The 22,609-nt window shown below is 33.1% G+C and overlaps 1 protein-coding gene across 7 annotated transcripts in view; it reads right to left on the minus strand.

Annotated features, from left to right (window-relative positions):
• Positions 1-3,037: 3,037 nt before the first annotated feature.
• The window catches only part of LOC101892610 (protein alan shepard), a 356,335-nt gene continuing 336,763 nt past the window's right edge, over positions 3,038-22,609 (minus strand). For 2 of the 7 annotated variants that reach the window (XM_005180551.4, XM_059127527.1), the window contains 8 exons: positions 17,740-18,424; positions 13,741-13,799; positions 13,314-13,438; positions 7,364-7,505; positions 6,885-7,258; positions 4,796-4,948; positions 4,435-4,603; positions 3,038-4,334 (listed from right to left, as the gene is read on the minus strand). In XM_005180551.4, coding sequence (XP_005180608.2) covers positions 4,457-4,603; positions 4,796-4,948; positions 6,885-7,258; positions 7,364-7,505; positions 13,314-13,438; positions 13,741-13,799; positions 17,740-18,023 — 1,284 coding nt within the window. In that variant the 5' untranslated portion in view covers positions 18,024-18,424 and the 3' untranslated portion in view covers positions 3,038-4,334; positions 4,435-4,456. Of the gene's footprint in view, positions 4,335-4,434; positions 4,604-4,795; positions 4,949-6,884; positions 7,259-7,363; positions 7,506-13,313; positions 13,439-13,740; positions 13,800-17,739; positions 18,428-22,609 lie in introns of all 7 variants that reach the window. The other 5 variants (XM_011292985.3, XM_059127526.1, XM_059127529.1 and 2 more) reach the window with 4 other exon arrangements.

The following is a 22,609-nucleotide window of genomic DNA, read 5'->3' on the forward strand; positions in this document are numbered from 1 at the left end:
ATTGAAATTTGGTAATGTTTTGGTATCCCCAAGTTTACAGGGATTTAACAATAACAGGACTATGTAATCAAATAACATATTTTTAACATAGAACATATGGGACACTTCATGTGTTGATGGTTTTAACATAGATGGGCAAAAAAAAAAAAAACAAATGAAAGAGAAATGATTAAGAAAATGTTGAAATAAGTTTCCTGCGTTGAATTTTTGCATATTTAATAATATTGAAGATTAAAGATAATGCAAATTACCTCAAAAATGATTTTATAGAAAAATATGTTGAAAATTATTCGTATTTGTCTGTTAATTGATCTTTCACTCATGACAGATAATAAGCAGCACTGCTCAAAATCGTGTGGTAGCACATGAGTCCAAAAAAGACAAAAACAAAAATGTATGTTTCTTTATATTTATTAGCGCAGCTCAAAAACAAGACCTCGTCCACCAGTCCAATTTCTCTTAGTTTTTATACCCTCCACCTTGCAAAGGAGGGTATATTAACTTTGTCATTCCATTTGTAACATCCCCAACATCACAATCAGCATAAAATTCTAAGTCGATTTAACGATGTCCGTCTGTCTGTCTGTCTAAATCAGGATACAGCTCACATTATTTGATGTAGAGCGTCAAAATTTAGCAGAACAATTTGTATTGTGTCAAGGATGGTTGGTATTGAAAATGCCGTATATCGGTTCACGTTTTGGTATAGTCCCCATATAACGGCACATCCCGATATTCGGTATTTTGATGATATTTGCCACATTTTTTCACGCATTTATCTGTGGCGAAATATTGTATGTATGGGTCCACGCTTTGGTATAGCCCCCATATAACGGTACCTCCCGATATTTGGTATTTTGATGATTTTTGCCAAATTTTTCCACGGAATTGTTCCAAATTTGCCATAAAGAGTTTATAACGGGTACTGACTTTGGTGCCAGAACATTGTCTGTAAAGGTCCACGCTATACTATTATTACTATAGCACCCCATACCTTCAAATGTTGTTTGTTCTTACGATTCAAGTTACATTTTCTAACGGAATTGTCTATAATTTGGTATTTGTATCATAATGGGTCCTAGTTCAGGTGGCAAAACATTGCACGATTTCCTGCAGAGCCACCCCATATTGAGTATTTTGATCATTTTAGCCAGATTTTTCTAGATTTGTATACCCTCAGCCATATGGCTAGAGAAGGTATATATCATTTGATACGGCCAAAACGTGCCTCAACGAAATAAAAAAAAAAAACATAGATCGAGTTCGGAGATGGACAATATCGGTCCACTCATTCTGGTACCTACCCTACAAAACTTCCAAATTTAAAAAAAAAAAAAAATACTGCACAGGGAGAGAAAGCAAAATCCAATTATGCTCTAACTTTGCAAATCCTAATATATGCATCAGTGTTAAATCTGGTGAGAAAATTGACAATATCAGTCCAACCCATCAAGTACCAGCCCCACATAGGGTCAACATTTCGAATAATTAAAACTCTTATAAAATGTGATGTAAGAGTCCGATTGTCTTCACATTATATACTTCAGAATATTTTTATTAACCCAAGCTCTGGCGTGAATATGGAATATATCGGTCGACTCCTTCTGGTACCTTCCCCACAAAGGGTCGATATTTTGAATATTAATGAAGCTCTTAAAGGACGAAATTAACATCCGATTCCATTCAGACATGGTACACCTCAATATTTCTATCAACACAAGATCTGAGAACAAAATTGTGAACTTTTGTGTGAGAGATGTCATGAAACAGATTTTGTCCAAAGGCATCTTTTGGCCTTATAATGGTGAATACCCTCCGTTACCATATGGCTGAGGTTATAACAACTAATAAAACAGTAAGTTTGGCAGTGCCGATCTTTGAATACCCTCCACCATTTGGAATAATGTAGGTAAAAACAATATAGGGAGGTACTGTTATAGGATCCATAAGTGCAGAACTGTAGTTCCAACATACATTTTTAAAGTACTTCTTAAAATCTATCGCTTGCCACCTTTGGGTCCTCCAACAAGCCAAATTTTGGAACTATGACCCTACCGCTTCGCATTTATAACTTGATTGAAAAGAACAGTTTTTGCGACAATTTGACGTCGTTGGAAGGACTGATAAAATGCACAATGTTGACTTCGTTTTAGCAAAAATTTCCAAAAAAAAAAAAAAAAAAAAAAAAACAATCTGCTGAAGTTCTCTACTTACCTTTTAGTATATATCTTATCATTAAATTATAAATTTCCAAAAATCCTATCTTATCTTAATCAAAAGTGATTCCTATGTATAATTTCTTTTACCAATTATTGGACAATTAAGACCCTATTAATATACTGTATGTTCAAAGTTCTGAAAATCTTGGTACCTCACCCCCACACATGTAAACGTTTTTATATTTTAGAATTCTCTATTATAACATTGACATAACTTAGTATCCCCAAAAATCGGAGTTGGAAACTGTTTTCAATAAAGTTTTTTGACAAATTATATTTCGGAAAAATGCAGATCTGGATATTATTATTTGAAATTAGGTCACTCTGATTTATTTGTACCATGAGTGACCCCATGCACAATTTCAATGCTATAATCGTTCAATGTGGTGCCATTCTGTACCGTTTCCTACCTTTCATACCTTAAAAGTACGGATTTTCAAAAAAATCCAATCTTAACCCTTATGTCATTTTTCAAGATCTTAGCTTTCCTTTTACGTCCTCGAATTTCTCTCTTTGAGGTCTTAATCAAACGTAGAGCGATATTAAATATTTTTGTAGATTTTATTATTTTAAATTTTTTTTCCAAAAAATAAATCCAAAATATCTGCAATAATTTTTTTGTCCATAAAATTATGAATTTAATAAAATATTCTTAATAACTTCTTTTTGTCACTTAACGTCTTGGTCAAACTTACAACTTCAATTACCTTGTTTGATTTATTGAGAATAAAAATTGAATAGTTTTAGCAAAACTCGCAAGTACTTACCAACAAATCCCCACCCAAAAGCCCCAATAAAAAATTCAAATTCTCCACAACTCCAGGGTTTTACTTAAAAATATCCTTTCAAGTTTTATTTTCTCCGTTTATTCAAAATAAATAATACATCCACATTTATGGTTTGTTTTTTCCTCTGTGTGTGTTTTTCTTTTCTTTTTTTCACTTACATTTAATAAACTTTTATTTCGCTTTACGTCTTCATTATTTTCTTTGCTTCAGCTTATCATTGGTTTACCACTACGATTTTTTTTTGTTTTTTTTTTTTATTTTCTTTAAGAACTACTGGATTTTCTGGGATTTTCTTATCATTTTTTTTTGTTTTTGTTTTTTGGAAATTTTACAAAAATAGCTTAAGAAACACAGTAAACAAAGGAGGTGAGGAAAAAACCATAAAAAATTCATTTATTATTATAAACTACTAAAACTAGAAAAAAAAAACATTACAAAAACACATGACTACTTTAAAATAAAAAAAAACATTTTTTTTCCAAGGAGCTGTTGGATGGTGCAGCAGCACCAACTCCAAACTCCCCCGGACCCTAATAAACGATGGAATGTGCAGCTTAAGATTACTTGGTATTCCAAAGAAAGAAAGAAAGAACGAAACGAAGAAACATTTCTATTTGACTACGGCGAAAAATATGCTGGTGATGATGAGATGATGATAATGTCCTTTCCGCAGGGGCCAGGCCAGGCCAAGCCAGTGACACATGCATGTTGTGTTGGCCAGCTCTGGCATCCGGTTCTGTGTGTGACACTCAATTTGCTCAACAAAGAGTTGGCTGGTCTCTTTGTAAGAGAAATAAAAAAATATTTTTTTTTTATTTTTTTCCATAATTTTTTTTTTGTTTGTTGTTGTCTTCTTGAGGCAAAGCTACAGCATGTTTTTGTTTTGACTTATTCTTAAATGTTTGTTTACTCTTATTCTGCTTCTTCTTATTCTTGTTATTACGCTGATTATTTTTCTTCGTCGTATAAAACGTTGCCAGATGTTTGCATACTTATGATGTAAGTGATTGAGTGTGTTGTTGTATGTTTGTATGTGTGTATGAATTTTAGACAAAAAGCCAAAGAAAAGCCCAGTTTGGCTTTTGTTTTGTTTTCTTTTTTCTTCATTTATTTTTGTTTTACTAAAAAGCGCGTTTTTTCAAAATCTCATTCTTCTTCATCTTCGTCGTCGTCGTCATCATCATTGATTGGTTTCATTCTTCTTTCTGCATTTCTTTAATTTCTTCTCTTCCATTTCCTCTTCCACTTTATCTTTATCTTATTCATCATCGATTTTCAGTTACAAACATAAATTTTGGTTTCTTTCCATTTATGGATAGACTTAGAACTGTTGGTTGAAAAAAAGAGAATAAAAGAAAATAAATTATCAATTACCACGTCCCTGGTTCCACATGGTCCACAATTCTCAGCCAGCCATGCCAACTTACCTTAACAAACAAAAACATTCATCTACTTGGGTGCTAAAGGATGTAAAAATTGTGTATAGGCAGCCCCATTGGGTGAGGCAGCAGTACTCAATGCCTGGTCAGAGGAATCTGTCATAGGTATGGTAGGAATCATTGGAGGAGCATAATAGGGATATGAGGGACTTATATACTGGAGATTCATGAAATAAAAGAAAAGAGAAGAACAAAATATGAGGAGAAAAGAGATGCGGTTAATTGTTGTAGGTGTTTTTATGGGTGTGAGTGTGTTGAAAGAGAAAATGAAATTTAAATTTAATTATTTGAAAGATATAACAAATCAATTTGTTAAGAATTTATAAAATCGAATGACTCTTTTAATCACCTGTAAAGGACCCATGGGTGGCATCATAGCTCCATATGGCATTACGGCCTCCGAACCATTCAAATACATTCCTGGACCCTGTAGGGTATTCACTAGATCGGTTTTATATGGCGAAACGCTCAAATGTTGTGGTGAAGAAGCCAATTGTAAATACTGCAATAAAAGGAAAAAGTAAAATAAATTAAAAAATTAAAAAAAAATTTAAGTTCGCTGTTTCATCAGCAAAAAAGAAACATGTCGCAATCACATTTGAAAATTACGGGTTTTGGTATCCGAACTGTAAATTTTATTTCTGAGGAAAATTGGAAAAATCTTTTTACCAACCAAGGGCTTGGAATATCATATTTCGAACAGTTCGATTGAGAAATCTTATTGATAACTTTCACCCTTTCTTGGTAAGGTTGCCAACAGGATTGGTATAAAATACTGAAATTATTCCCTTTAAAATCATCAGCATACATATACAAAATTTGGAGATACTGTTGTATGGGGGGCTATACAAAGTAGTGGACACCCATGCAACCAATCCACCTTCCAACACCATGTTTGCGAAATTGCAGAAATCTATGTACCTAATGGGGTCCAAAATAAGTATAACCCATATATAAAAAATGGATAAGTGAAATATTATTCGTCAAGCCCAAAGCAAAATACACAAACACAGATGGGGTATTTAATCGAACATAAAGCTTAAAGCAATAGACTCCAATTCAGGATAAGCAAGAATAGTAGAAATGTGAGAAAAGTACAGATGCTTGAATGCCCTATTGTTTAAATAAGAGACTTCAGAAACACTAAGTCATGTGACACTTTTAAGATTTTAGCTTAAAACGCTAAGAAGATACAAAGGGGGCAATGGGAAAAATATAGGCTATGTCAAGCTAAAACAAGTAAAAAAGGCCGAACTTTGAATACCCTCCACCACTTGGAACGAATTAGTAAATTTTCAAAAAAAAAAAATAAAATCCATTGAAAATTCTTTTAAAATCATAAAAATCTCGAATATCGGGGGTACCGTTATATGGGGGGATATACGATATTGTGGACCTATATAGAAAAATTCCTTTCAGGGGTTAAAGTGCTCACAAAGAAATCCTTGTGTGGATTTTCAGAAAATATCATTGGAATATATAGCTAAAATCATCAAAATACCGAATATCGGGGGGTACCGTTGTGTGGGGGCTAAAATCATCAAAATACCGAATATCGGAGGGTACCGTTATATGGGGGCTATACGATATCGTGGACCTATATAGATAATTCTCTTGCAATGGATAAAGTACCCACAAGAAACTCCTTGTGTGGATTTTTAAGACAGTTCCGTTGAAAAATGTGGCTAAAATCATCAAAATACCGAATATCGGGGGTACCGTTATATGGGGGCTATACGAAATCGTGGACCGATATAGCCCACCTTCGAACTTGACCTGCCTGCAGACAAAAGAGGGATCTGTGCAAAATTTTAGCTTCCTATCTTAATTCGTTTAGACTGTAGCGTGATTGCAACAGACGGACGGACGGACAGACAGACGGACACTGCTAAATCGCCATAGAATTTTACGCTGGTCAAGAATATATATACTTTGTTGGGTCTAAAATGATTATTTCGATGAGTTACAAACGGAATGACGAACTTAATATACCCTCCATACTATGTATGGTGGAGGGTATAAAAATCCGAAAACTACCACTTAATTGAAAACCGCTGCATGGGGACTATACGAAGACGTAGACCTGCATACGAAAATTTTTGTCATAGGCTTTAGCACCCATTACGAATTTCAAATACGAATTTTGAAACAATGGAATGCTTGAAGTTATACCTAAATTGGTATTCCTAATTTTATTGATTTAAATACTAATACGAATAAAAACTCAGATATTAAAATATATTTCATGGTCATATTTCTTGGTCCGTTGTTATTTTATGCCAATCTATTCCTTAAAGGGTATATGCTGCTAGTCCTGCATATGATATTGGCTAATAAAGTCTAATAAATCACAATTTGTTCACTTTGTATTCCTTGTTAGAGTATACCCCCACATTTTTTTCTTCAAATAATAATTCACTTTCCATTACCACACTCACCTGATTCTCGAATGCTGCAGCTGGCTGTGTAGCAGTTGTAGTCATCATATAGCCCATCCATGGAGAACTAGCCAAGGGATAACTACCTATTTGGGGTGTACCAAAACGAGTATAGCCAGCTGTAGTACCATTTTGCTGAGCCCCTGGATCAGGGGTTACAGGTATACTTTCCATACCTGCTGTTCCGGCTGATATATCCAAACGCGAACGATTGTTGGGATCACGGGCTTTCAATAGATTCTTTTTGGCTGATGAGCCGCTGTCAGCGAATTTAACCACCAATGGATCGTTAGCACCCGGTATTGTAGTACCATTCAAGACTTGTATAATTTGTTCGCATTTTTCGCGATTTTCCATGCGTGCAAAGCCGACACCTGGTGAAAATACATGGAAAAAGAAATAAAAACAATCAATTTAATAATTTTTTTATTTGGATGTTTGTTTTTTATTGCTGTCATTAAGGGCATAATTCCAATTACCTCGAGAATTCAATTGGGCATCACACAGAATCTTGGTCGACACCACGTGTCCGTACTTCGATAACATTTTCTCTAAATCAGTCTCTTTGAAATATGGCGGCAAATTTGTGATGTACAAATTTGTTGGATCCTGTTCTTGTTGCTGTGGTTGTTGTTGTCGTGGTTGATTTGTTCGTAGGTGGATGGGTGATTGGAATTTTTTGGTTTGGAGTTGTGGTGTCGATGATGTTAAAAGTTTTGTTTGTTTAGAATTTTTCAAAAATAAATTTACAGTTAGTTTAGAATCATTACAAAGTTGTATTTTGTTTACTTTTAGTTAGTTATAGTTATTGGGGTTAATAATAGAATAAATATTACGTTGGATGTTGGTAGTTAGCTACATGTGTGTGTGTATGCGTGTGTGGTTAGTATGGTGTCATTTGTATGAAGTAAGTAATGAATGTATGTATGTAGATTGTTATTATGATGTTTGCTTGTATCTACAAATATATACTACTCAACTTTTTTTGTATAAAAAAAAAACAATTGTTATCTAAGGCCGGTCCATGTCTACTCAAAATTACTTTATTTAAATCTCAGTTTCTAGGGTTTAATTTCTATAACAAAAGATACGTTGTATTTTGTTTTTAATAAATATTTTTTAACTAGAATAGAAAACAAGACACCATACCCATCAGAGAGGGGTATTGGGTAACTGTAAATTATGTTATTAGAATTATGTATTTAGATTTTTTTTTGGTATTTCTTTCGAATTATTGAGACAATTGAAGAACCTAGCTTTGACTTAATTTGGGTATGGTGTTCGTTTGAACTAATTGAAATATATTTTTTGTTTATAGATATATGTATTGAAAAATCTACTTCATTAAGAACTGTTATACATTTTTGTGATCTTTACGGATTGTCCAAGCATTTATTATTTATTTAGAATGTCTTTTTATATCCTCCACCATTTAAAGTATGGAGGGTATATTAAGTTCGTCATTCTGTTTGTAACTCATCGAAATAATAATTTTATTTATTATTCTTGATCAGCGTGAAATTCTAAGAAGAGCCCGGTCCGTCCGTCTGTTGAAATCACGTTGGAGTCAAAACGAATATGACAGGAGGCTAAAATTTTGCACCGTCTTTTGTCTGCAGGCAGGTCAAGTTCGAAGATGGGCTTTTTCGGTCCACGATATCGTATATCCCCCCATAGCCATAACTTTCAATGGAATTTTCTTAAAAACCACAAAAGAAGTTCTGTCAGGCCCACGATTTTTCAATGAAATTGTCTGAAAATCCACAAAAAGTACTTTAGCCCCTGGAAGAGTATTGTCTATATAGGTCCACGATAACGTATATCCCCAATATAACGGTACCTCCCTATATTCGGTATTTTGATGATTTTAGCTAAATTTTTCAATGGAATTGTCTAAAAATCCATACTAGAAGTTCTTGCTATGCACTTTATCACCTAGAAGAAAAATGTCTATATAGGTCCACGATATCGTATAGCCTCCATGTAACGGTACCTCCCAAAATTCGGAATTTCGATGATTTTAGCGACATTATTCACCTGAGTTGTTTCAAATGTCGTATTTAGATTTCGTAATGGGAACTACGGTCTATGACAGAATATTGTCTATGCAGGTCTAGGACTTCGTATAGGCCCCGTATATAAACAGCTCCCTATATTCGGTATTTTGACGATTTTAGGTACCATATACCATAATATTTAAAATTGGTTTAAAATTTCTTATTTGAAGTTCCTAAGTTTTTTCAAGTTTTGTATTTGAATATTGTAATGAATTATGACAAAAGTCGCTTATGCAAGTCCAGGACTTCGTATAGACCCCAATATGGTGGTTTATTATTAATTAGTTCTAAAAATAGAAGACATGTGTATCGTCGTTTATATCGCAAAGTAATCTGCATAGAGAGGTCCAGTGTCCCCCTCTCACACATTTTGAAATTTTCGTCATTTTTATACCCTCTCCTACACTATAGAAGGGTTATTAACTTTGTCATTCGTTTGTAACTCCTCGAAATACTCATGTTAGACCCAACAAACTATATATATTCTCAATCAGCGTAAAATTCTAAGTTTTTAGCGAAGTCCGTCTATCTAAGTGTCTGTCTGTCCGTCTGTTGTAATCACGTTATCTTTCGAACGAATTGATATAGAAGGCTACAATTTTGCACACATGTGTATTTTTTCATTTAAACTGTACTTTTCGACGATTTTTTTTTAAGTTTTTCCTGTTCCTTCCAAATGGTGAAGGGTATTACAAGTTCGGCCCGGAAAAACTTACTTACTTGTTGATATATAATGTCTTCGGTAGCATTACTAATAACAATATGTGATTTCATTTGTTCGAGAACTTTAATCCTCAAAGCAGTCACGAAAATAAATATTTTCTGTTCTTTTTCAAAAAAAAAAAAAAAAAAAAAAAAAATTACAAATAATTTTAAACGTGAACTTAGCCTGTCAAAACATGTTTATCATGAAATTCTACTAAAAACATATTAAGAAAGTATCGGTTTCTAGAGTAAAACCTCAAAAGAAGTTCGCATTCTTAGACCAAAATCAGGGTTCATATCGGTCCAATTGTGGTATAGACCCTAAATTGGTGTTATCAACGATTCCGAGTAGTTTTTACGATTGACTTCTATTTTCCATTTAATTTAGCCATATGTTTGCAAAAAATAACATTAGGTACGGCTTTAAAACTAAAATGTGATTTTAATTACATGAATTCCTGGCTTTTAGGTTACATTTAAAGTTCCCATGACTTTTAAGCCCTGTTTTAGAATTTCATGGTAAATAAATTTGTAAAATATTTGGGTTTGCCACGATCTCGTTTAAAGGAAGTTTCCGGCCATTATCCCTTGGAAACTCGCTTGAAGGTTAATATTTTCCACCAAAAATTGTCTTGCCGAAGACACTATATACCTAAAATGTAAGGAATTCAAGAAATCTTAAAAAGAAAATAATTACTTTTTTTGGTGTGTGTGTGTATTTTTAAATCGCTAACACACGTGTCTTATATTGTATGCCGCACTTTCATAATCTGCTGGGTATTTCTTGTAATTATTATTTTTTGTGTTGCACAGAGTTATTACTATTATAAATATTGTTATTACTATTATTCAAAACAACATAGATTTATTATTTTCTATTTTTATTATTACTATTTTTAGTATTACTACTATTATTATTATTTTTATTATTATTATTATTATTATTATTATTATTATTATTATTGTTATTATTATTATTATTATTATTATTATTATTATTATTATTATCATTATTTTTACTATTATTATTATTATTATTATTGTTATTTTTTTTAATATTTAATTTACTATTGTTATTTTTTTATTTTTCAATTTTTATAATTATCATTTCTATTATTATGCTTTTATTATTATTTTAATAAATGTTTATATTTGTGGACAGTTAATAAAATCGTAAACTTGATCACAACCTAACTTAAATTTATATCTACACTAATATTACAATATATAGGAACATAATAATAACATATCCTATCTACATTAACAAATTCTACATAAACAGAAGAAATTCAAGGAAGAATTCCGATTAAAAAAAAAATAAAACTTTTTGTTTGGCCAAAAAACATGTAATTGTTTTGCTTAAAATAAATTACTACAAAGTATCGAAATCTTATCGATACATTTTTATTACATTTTCCTAATAGTCGATACTTTATATTTCTATGAGCATAAATGATTTAAAACAATTGATATGGCCCAAAAGATACCTCATAGACCAAGAGATAAAATCCGATTCAAAATTGAGAAATATTTAGACAGGCCAGTTGGAAGACTGCTACTCATCTAATTTTCCTCGAAGTTATACAAAATAAACGACGCCACCATTTGTCAAACTTTAAGAGAGAGCGACATATAATTGTGTCGTTTGACTCTAATAGAGGTTTTTTAGGGTTGCATAAATTACATTGTTCCACCGGTTCCACAGTTTCCTTTTGTATGAAAACTAAAAACTGGGGATTCACAGAATGAAATTTAAGTGAATTAAAGGTTAATTTGAAGGCTCTCTTTAACCTGAATAGCTATTAAAATCCAAAGCATACCATCATATAAAATTTCAATGGCATCTGGTCGCCAACGCGTCTCTAATTCCTCAAATATTCATTAAAACTACGATGTTTAGTATTAAAATTGCTCTACTGAATTGAGCTTTAGACTTTTTTATTTGATATCCATAGAATATTTGGGATAAGCCTTAAGCAGCGACATTCACTGATTTTAGTTGTTTTGATGCCCTTGGTACAATTTAGAATAGCCCCTTTATAGTTCTCAAAGGAATACGATACATTTTAGAAATTTGGGTTCGAGACCCTTCGAATATTTCATACCCTGCACAAGCAGTGCTAATATACCTGAAATGTTTGGTTTGAAAATGGAATATATTAACTTATTTTTCCTAAAAATTGTAGGTCCACATTTTAGGAAATATGGAGACCAAATCAACTGTAATTTGACGTTTCGGGTTTTGTTAGGTAATTTAACTCTCTGTCTGCATCTGTCTGCATTTTCGCATTCGAAATAAATCTTGGAAATCCTTTGCCTTATATGCGGGTATTATGATTTCTCAAAATGATATCAATATTCGCTACTACCCCAAGATTGTTATAAATATTGCGATGAATAAAATTGGGACCATATCTACCATATATGACCATATATGTTTGAGAGTCTACCTAGATAGTCATTAGTCTATCTATTCACAATATTCCATTCACCAAATATTGAAAAATTAGCTCGGGGTAAAGCCATTGAAACTCCAAAAAAGTGCAAGAACTAACACCGCAACAGAAAGAAATAGACTCAAGAGAGCTAAAGAGTTGCTTCGCTTGGCCGAAAGTGGTGAACTGCCGAATTTGGTTTTCTCCGATGAGAAAACATACGTTGTCCAGCTGTTTGTAAGCAAATAAAAATAATGAATAAAAATCAAAAATCAAAATCAAATATAAAATCATATATACATACAAAAAAATTCTATAAAATTTAACATTTCTATAATGTCTAATAAATATAAATATTTATATATCGGGTCAAGACCTACATTTGTGATGGAGTAACTGAAATCGGATTTATTTTATAGAAATTTGATTTTTTTTTAGATTAAATTCCAATGGTTACCAGTGGACCCCATCACTCATGCCAGGTGAAAACTTTATTTAATACTAAAAAATAATATATATAACAACTCTATTCACTGTTTTATTCTAATTGTTTGGAAAAAACACTTTTATTTCAGTACAGTTACCAAATTAAATGAGATCTCGCTATTGTGAAAATTCTATTGTAACGAAATACCTTTCTTTCACTCATCATTAGATTCTGAAACTGAGCAGGATTTTTTTAAGTTTTTTAAATTTCATTCTTTTTGCTTTCTCTGTCTGTTAGCTTTATGTTTGTTTTGTTTCCTTTAGAAAAAAATTAGCACATAACAACAAACAAAAAGTCCTCCTGTAAATGAATGTCTTTGCGTTAGAGGCGTTAGAAGGAAGTAATGTAATAGTCGTGATGATGGTGTTGGTGATACTGTCCAAAGTCTAAAACAGAAAAAACAAACTGGAAATACGAAAATCCCTCCCAAAAAAAGGAATGAGTCCATCCAGTCTATTATAAAGAAATGTCCTGTTTCTCGGTTGGTACGTTGTGGTTCATTTGATACGTCGTTCTTTTCGTCCATTTAGTCTTAGCTGGTCCGTTGGATTTGTTTGGTCCCCAGGTTTGGTTTTTGTTCTAATTATACATAGAGTATTTTCGTTTTTTTTTTCGATTTTTTGGTTTTGTTATCAAGCATGCAACACAAACAAAAAAAGGTAGTGTACAACGGGAAACAAAAACAAAACAAAACTGAAGGCAACGTGATAAATGAAAACTGAAAAAAGGAATAAAAACAACGTACTATGGCCGGCCTAAGGAGCACCCAAACACCCACTTTTGCCATTTGTGCTTTAATGCCTTTAGCTTGAAGAGATTTTACGGCATTCTCAGCATATGCCGGTGATTCGAAATCTACAAAGCCGTAACCTGAAAATAAGTACCAAAAAAAAAAAAAAGAGAAGAAGAAAAAAAGGACAAATCCACAAAACAATGAAGAAGAAGAAGAAAAAAATAGTATCAGAAATATGTGAGAGATAAGTTTTTCGTTTTTTTTTTGAAATATTTTTTTTTTGTGGTTTTGTTGTTGGTTGGAGCAAAACAAACAAAGAAAAAATAACAAAGTTTCATTATGAATCTTTATGAGAAGATAAAAATTACGTTAATGATAAAAACAAAGTTAAAACCCGGCCACGAAAAACTCCCATGGCAGCAGCACGTTCTCAACTTACCTTTACATTTTTTTGTTGTCTTATCAAATATAGCTTTGGCCGAAACTATAGTACCATACCTGCAAGAAGAAAGACCAAAGAAGAAAAGAAACACCGATAAAAAGAAAAGTTAAATCACTGGCAATAATGACAATTCATGTAAGCGTTTAAGCAAAGATATAAAAGCGTTTGAACGCCAAAACAAAAGTTTCTTCTAATCTCAAGTACTTCAGTATTGGGGGGAGGGGGTAATTGGCTTTATGAAATATGCATAAGAAAACTTGTTGGGAATATGGGAAAAAAACTCTAGAATGAATATAACTTAAAGCCTATATGGCCTGAAGACATTGAGAACTAGCTAAACAATTTAAATAGCTGCTTGGAAAACATGCCGAAATTATTAAAAAATTCTGAACTACTTCGACGCACCTTCTCTGGTACCTCCCGTTCAAAGGATATACATATGGAACTTTCCTAAATTTGTAAGTTTTCTTAGATTATCCTCAAGCTTTATACATTCTAATATTTCTAATAACATTAGGCAAAGAGGGGAGATGAGATATATAGGTCCAATGCTTTTGTTATCTCACCACAAATTGATCAATTTTCCAAAAAATCTAATACCATATAAAAGGGGAGGAAATAGCATCAGCTGGGTTGATATGTTGGTTGAAATATATTTTTCAGAAACTAATCGACGAGACCATTTCTAGTACCTCCGATACAAAACTCATAGAATATCAATAAAAAATTTAAAAAAAAATTCCTAATGGTACTAAATTTTATATTTTGTGAGGGAATAGAGTTGGAAAAATTAAAATTTGGAATTAGAATCACCTTTTGGGCGGTTGAGTTGATATATTACCTCCATATTTTGCCTCCATATTATGGATTTTACAATGGTAAATATAGAAAAAATCCGAGTTTCTTATCCTAATATTTATTTAGTTTGAAAGGCAAAACTTTTGAAAGGTAACACACCTTTCAAAGAAAAAAAATTAGAAATCCGCTATTAAAAATATAAATTATGCACGTTTAAATTTAAAAGGTCAAAAACGTCGGATCTTCTCTTTATTTACCGTTATAAAATCACTTTTTGAAGTGATCTCGAAGGGCACCAACAAACCAGATCACATCGTTATTAAATAGTATTAAATTGTGTACTTCGGAAAGGGAAAAACTAGAAATCTGAACTTTGAAATGAGGGTCTTTGATGTTGCGTATGATAGACGAATTAAAGGTTTTTTGAAAATTCGGACAATGGTTGTACCAAAGTACTAAACTGCACTAGATTTTATACCATTTGGAGTTTTGCATATGGATGGAGGTAATACTTGAAATTTGGCATGAGATTTTGGGAAGCAGAATGTGGTTGTGGAAAGGTGTACTAAGAGTAAGAACTGCACTAAATGGTTTTGGGGGAATGGATTTTAAAATTTTGGTATTGGCTTCAGTAGGGTTAGGAAAAAGAGTTGGTGCTGGATATCTGTTAAAAAAGCGTACGAAAAGTACTAAAAGTAGAGAGCTTAAATACTGAAATTCGGAGTGAAGAATCACTAGTGTAGTGTCGCATACAGGGTGAGATGAAAAAACTGCAACCAACTTCAGACTGCTGTCATTTCTAAGTCATTCGTCCGACAGCTGTTAAAATTATGCAAGTGACAGCTCATTATATTGTTTACAAGCGTGCAAAAGCATTTTGGTGAGAATTTTCCAGAAAAAAAGTTATTCGAGATGAAATTCAAACGTGATAGCGTGATTTCTTTATAATTGGCTAGAAATCCACAAGTGGCTATCGTAAGAGCACTGCAGCATTTAAATGTGAATAAATCTTTTATGTCTTGTAGCATCGCTCGTAACCGTGATACCCGTAGCGTAGTCCGACGTCAAGGAAGTGGACAGAAGAAAACAGCAACATCAGTAGAAATGGTTCGAAAAGTAAATAAGCGACTTGATCGAAACCAGCGTCGCAGTGGCCCAAAAATGGCTCGTGACCGTGAACATATATTTCATTCGGCAAATATTGTGTCGGGGTAAAGCCATTGAAATTCCAAAAAGTGCAAGAAATTACATCGCCACAGAAAGAAAATGGACTCAAAAGAGCTGAAGAGTTGCTTTGCTTGGCCGAAATGGTGAAATCGAATTTGGTTTTATCCGATGAGAAAACATTCGTTGTCCAGCAGTTTGCAAACAAACAAATGATCGTGTTTACTTGCCAAAAAGGTCAGCTGAAAATGTTCACCTTCGGTTGGCCACCAGAACTCAAGCACCGGCCATAGTGATGGTGTGGGCTACCATAACAGCCAATGGTCGCTCTCCGCTAGTATTAATCGACCGTGGCATCAGAATAAATGCCGAACATTATCGCGAAAATATTCTGGAGCGTGTATTAAAGCCTTGGACTCGCAAACATTTTGGCCGCAGACCTTGGTCATTCTAACAGGACTCAGCACCATCGCACTCAGCATGTGCCACTCAAGAATGGTTACAAAATGAGGTTCCTCGCTTCATTTCCAGCGCACAATGGCCACCAAAATCTCCGAATACCAATCCGTTGGACGATTGTGTTTGGAGTATTTTGGAAAGCAAGGTTAGCACTAAAAGATACCAAAAATTCGATCAAAATCCCGTAGAGCAACATTCGGGCAGCGTGTGACGGTTTCATTGGCCGTTTGAAAGCCTTAATTAGTGCCAAAGGTGACCAATTCGAACAAATCTAAACTTATTCTAAAATTTGATGCAATTTCCGACATTTTATGCTTTCATTCAATAAAATTAAAAAAAAAATGTACAAATTATGGCGTTTGCTTTGTTGCAGTTTTTATATCTCACCCTGTAGTACTTTTTAGTACTGCTTATGAAAAACTCCTCTTCATCGATTTTTATACCAGTAGCGCGAAACTTGAATTTCTCAATTTAGTATGGGAATTACTTATTATAGTACTAAGCAGTACTAGTGGTAAAAAAATGTGCTAAAAATGTGTATTTGTAGCCAAAATCCTGAACGTAAAGGCTTAGAATATTCTGTAATAAATATTTCCGATACTAAATTAAGAAATTCTAGTCTTTTAGTAATTAAAGTCGTAAATCGCAGCTAAGGTGAATTTAAGTTTGAAGTTTCCAAAAATTCTGTCTTACCACAAAATTAGAACGTTTAGTACCTTCTTTAGTAAACACTCCAAAAAACAACAACTATGGCGAATTAAATGTGAAATTTCACGGTTAATGCTCTAAAAGTAAGCGCCAATAATACGGTTGAGTACTTTTATGTGCCTTTCCAAAAACGAGTGTTAAACGTGAAAATTTCAATTTCTAGGCCCAAAAGAGAGAATATTAGCCAAAAATGCTAAATTTTTAATAGTTTTTAGTACCTTTTAGTACGAATTTCCTAAAAGCCATATTGTCCACCTAAATTCGAAAATTGCTATTCTGGAATACTATCTAATTTTTTTTTTTCCAAAATCTTAAGAGACTTGGAAAAATATTTTCAGAGGACAAATTAGCATAAACCGAGCACAATCCAACACAACTTCAATTATTTCGAAATTCGAAAATTGTAATTATCTCAAAAGTTAATATTTTATATATTCGGTTTTCGGAAAAAAGTCATATAAAACTTTTTTTATAATTCCGAAAATAGCGTTTGTTTTTGGGAAATTCTGGCATACTTTTGAAAATATTTTTTTTTTTGAAAATTGTAAGAGCTAAATTTTAACCGCGCAAATTAACACAAACTGAGAAACTCTCTTTCTATTTGAAAATTGCAATTCTCTCCGATTTTTTCGAAAACAATTGTTCTGTCGCCATTTTTTCGAATTCAACACGAAATTCGAAATTGAAATTACACCATCTTAACTATTGACTAATCTTTTTCAATTTTTTATATAAGATTATGTTACACAAAATTCCGCTACCCTCATCTTCTTCCCTGATGATTTTCCTTCCTGCAAATCTTTTGCCAACCTCCCAAATCGAAGTGAAGTTGTCGCCAAATTATGTTCCTACAATCGCTCTACTTACTCTGAACATAAAATAACTAAATCTTTATCAGTCGTTCCCTCGGGCAAGCCGCGTATGTAGACGTTTGTTTTCGACAGCTGATCTGAACCGGTTTGTTGGTATTGCTGTTGTTGTTGTTGATGCTGCTGCTGTTGTTGAGGTTGTTGCTGATGCGGCTGTTGGTGTGGATGATGCAGATGCTGTTGTTGCGTATCAGTCGTTACCTGTGGCTGTTGTAGATGTTGCTGATATTGCTGGAGCTGAGCTGGTGGTGGCTGTGTGCCATTCAATGTGGTGGGACCCATCGTTGCTGCTGTTGTGTTGTTGCTGTGATGGTTGTTGTTGTTGCTGGGATGCTGATGATGTTGCGGTTGATAGTGGTGTTGTTGTTGTTGCTGTTGTAAATGGGGATGATGCGTTGTTATTGAATGCTTATTCTTAATCGAATTTTGACCCAGACCAGTTGTTGCTGCTGCTGCTGCTCCAGTTGCTGACGAGGGAGTTGTTGTTGTTATTGTGGCACCGGTAACTATGGGATTGTTTGTATTCAAGACCTGATTTGTAGTTGCAGTAGTAAATGATGATTGTTGTTGTTGTTGTTGACTGAAATTTTGTTGATTCGTTAGCAATGCTGTTGCTGGATGCCTGCTGTTGTTGTTTTGGTTTTGATTGTTATTATATCCCGTTGATTAGTAAACGTTGAATGCTGCTGAAAGCAAAAAGAGAGAAGAAAACAATGAAAATCAATTGAATATTTTTTTGCTTGCGTTTTCGTTTTTTTCGTAATGTTTACGCCTAGACAGAAAGAAAATGAAGAAGGGTCAAATAACTTTTAATGAGTTTCAATTACTTATTTCTGCTTCTCCCCATCTACTTTTCGATATTTTTGCGGTGTGTGTATTACTTTAGTAAATAAATGAGTTGCAGAGTTGCAAGGGCCAAAAAAATAGGTAAACCCCATTTTAAGCGTCCAAAAAAATGTTTTATATTTGTATTGAGGAACATTTTTTATTTATTTTTTTTTATGTTGCAGATATAGAAGAAATATTTACTTAATTGTTCTGGAAAGTGGTATTGGAGTGGTTATCTGCAATATGATGCAACCGCTGTACACGTTTGCAGTATATTTATACACGTCTTTCGTTAATCTAATCGCATACAGTTTAAAATCAAAATAAATAATTATAAAATTTATGATTATTATTGATAATTATGCATTTTTTACGTCATCGTTATTGGGGCTTTTGACTCGATCTAGCCACGTCTTTCGTATGACTCATAGTGGGATCAACACTCAATTTGCGTAAAAATTTCCACAAAGTTCTCCAAATTAAGATCAAGTTTATAGATGCACTATATTTGCCTAATCTCGTTTATGTTCCCAATTTTTGAAAGCAACATTAGGTAAAAGTTTTAAAGTGCGATGTATTAGTTCACGCCAATGATGTTTCCTGGGCGGAAACATATCAAAGAGCTAAAAGATGACTGAGCAACTGACGAAAAAAGGAGATTTGAAGTAAAAATGTACAAAAACTACTAAATAGTACCAAATGCTTTGTCATGGTATTTAGCGGGTTTAGTTAGAACTTTGAAGTTTTTCATGTGGTTCACTGTTGAAGTAGGCGTTGAAAATTGATGTTTTTCTTTAATTTGAACTAAAAGGGTACCAGAAGTTGAAATGGTTATTAGATGGAATGTTGGGTTAATATGGGGTTTGGATAAGTGTGCGAAATTCTGAATAATGTACATTTTTGAACCGAATAGAAGTACAATTTTGGAGCTGGGTTTCTTTGACTTTTAAAGATTAATTTATTTTAATATGAATCCTTTAAAGAATTTTTTAAGGATCTCGCGGTAGATGATAATAATCAAATATTTAAATTTCCTGGCTAATAGAGTTTGACGTCATTAAAAAACTTTCTGGGCAAAAATCGAACTCCTGAATTGTAAAGACATTTTCTGACAAAAAGGACATTTTTGAGTATTATTTTAAGATTTGTTGGCCAATATATTATATAAATCTAAAGGTCCAATAATGGTGTTAGAACTTTGGAGGGTACTTGTGAACAATAAGTCTTCACTAATAACTGTGAATTTTTAACGAACCTCCTAAAAAGAGTTGGGTTTTTGAGTAATCTAAAGAAGTCCTGGCTAATTTTATATTGAATATACGCGATTCGAAAATTCATAGAAAAAATTAAGTTCGTTCGAATAAACTCCGAATTTAATTAGCATATATGAGAACCACATACTCAACCTCGCAGATATTTCCATTGGCCACAGCGCCTTAAACAACAATTTTGTCGCTCCAATATTTTTATTTTTCAAAAGCATGTGAAGAGTGCTATCTATTGGCATTACAAAACAGATAGGGACTTTGGACTGATTCCGATTTATGGTCATTTATGGAGAAACCTTTTGAGAAGTCATTTCACTTGGCCACTGTGACATCCCGGAAAACGCTGACGATCCATTATGGTTAAAAATGAAATGCTTATGAAGAGTACTACCAATTAACATCACTAGAAAGATAGAGAGTTTGAAACGATTTCGAACTATCGAGCTTATCTTTTGAATAATTTATTTCAGTGAGCTACTATGACTTCCTGAAATACTGCCGCTCCAATATTGGCGTCGGTGGCATGGTTTTTCTTACAAAAGGATAGGGAGACTCAATCTAATCCGAGTTATGATAATTTTCGGAGAAATCCTTTGAAAAGGATACTTCAAATGGTCAATGTGACTTCCTGGAAAATTCCAACGGACCTATATGGGTACTAATGGAATGCTTATGACGAGTAGTAACAATTAAAATTGTAAGAATTAAAAAAACTGTAAAACTCGGCGGGGCCGAACTTTAATAGCCTCTCTCATTCGGAAAGTAAAAATTTTAGAAATATGTTTATAAGTGCAGAGAATTAGTACTCGAACGGTCTTAATACATTTTGAAATTAATAATTTTCATTAACAAATTTCAAAAACTACGTCTCAAAAATGCGTTAAAAATTATCAAAATACAGGGTGGTACCTACTAGCAAGTGCCCGTTAATTCGTCAGGGTAAGGTCCACCCTAAAATTTTAGATTCGTTTCACCAGATCATTTTAGTACTCAAAATTCAGATTTTGTTCATTATTTCTTAGACAAAATTTCCGAACAAAACTTTATACATCATACTAAATTATCTTTTCATAACAAAAATTGGCCACCACCTAATTTGAGTCCTACAACCAACAGTGACCTCAATATAAAATTTCAAGATCCAAGCTCTATCCATTCACCCAATACTCCACTTAGTTCTTTTCGTACAACTATATTACAGTTCCCAAACCAACTCCATACGAACAGAGACCTCAATATCAAATTTCACGATTTCAGCTTTATTCCTACACTCAATACCAAATTTAGTACTATTTAGTACACACATCTAAAATTTAGATTTAGTACCATTTAGCATACTTAGTCCACAATTCCAAATCCACCTTCATACATCAAACTAACTTTCCAACCCTGATGCTTGTATCAAATTTCAGGTTCTTAGCTTTATTCTTTACATTATCCGTTTAACATCATTTTAGAACTTTAAGGTTACGAAAAGTTATTGAAATAAATCTCTAGAATTATAGATAAAATCTTTCAATACATCTTTAAAAATATGGAGAACCCAAAAAATATACATGTATAAGGCAATGTTCATAAACATTAGAAATCGTCTGTCTTTAGCCGGACTTTAATCTTTCCAGCCGTTAAAATTTAATGACAGCAGTTTACTAACATGTTTGTAAAAATGTGTTGTTTGCGGTACTTATAAACTCATGTTTACATATATTCCCGTTTTGTTGCCATTGTTGTTGCTGCTGTTGTTGAACTTTTACTCGCCGGGACACTTTATTAAATATTAGTGAACATCCTTTCATTATGTTATGTACTTAAGTGAGGATACGCTCACATAAGTTACAAAACTTTATGTTAATTAGCGTTTTTTATTATTGTTTGGTTATTTTTTCGCTGGCAATAATACGGCGGTGGGTATGGGAATTTTGGTCAAAAATTATTTTTTACAGGAAAATAATAAAAAGAAATTTAATATAATTTTATTTAAAATAATTATTATTATACAATAAATTATTATATATATCAGTAAATTTACAACAATTTCTTGAAATCGACCTTTTGCCAAATATATTTTATAGATACACAATAACAATTTTTTCTATTGCATTAATATTATTTTTAATCAGTATTCATAAAATACTGCTTTAAACCGACATTTATTTATTGATATTAGAGTATAAACATTTCAAAAAATATTCATTATACCCTCCACCTTGGAAAGGAGGGTATATTAACTTTGTCATTCCGTTTGTAACACCCTTAAATATTCGTCTTAGACCCCATAAAGTATATATATTCATAATCAGCATAAAATTCTAAGTCGATTTAACGATGTCCGTCTGTCTGTCTGTCTGTCCGTCCGTCTGTCTGTCCGTCCGTCTGTCTGTTGAAATCGCGATACAGCCCACAATATTTGACGTAGAGCGCCAAAATTTAGCAGAGCTATTTGCATTGTGTCTAGGATGGTTGGTATTGAAAATGAGATATATCGGTCCACGTTCTGGTATAGTCCCCATATAACGGTACCTCCCGATATTCGGTATTTTGATGACTTATGCCACATTTTTTCACGGATTTGTCTGGAAATTGGTATTTGTAGGTCATAACAGGTCCCTGAGTGTGTGGCAAAATATTGTATGTATAGGTCCACGTTGTGGTATAGCCCCCATATAAAGGTACCTCCCGATATTCGGTATTTTAGTTTGTTTTTTGCCACATTTTTTCACGGATTTGTCTAAAAATTGGTATTTGTGGGTCATAATGGTTTCCAGCTCCGGT

This window comes from Musca domestica, unplaced genomic scaffold (assembly GCF_030504385.1).
Source record: "Musca domestica strain aabys unplaced genomic scaffold, Musca_domestica.polishedcontigs.V.1.1 45, whole genome shotgun sequence".
NCBI lineage: Eukaryota > Metazoa > Arthropoda > Insecta > Diptera > Muscidae > Musca > Musca domestica.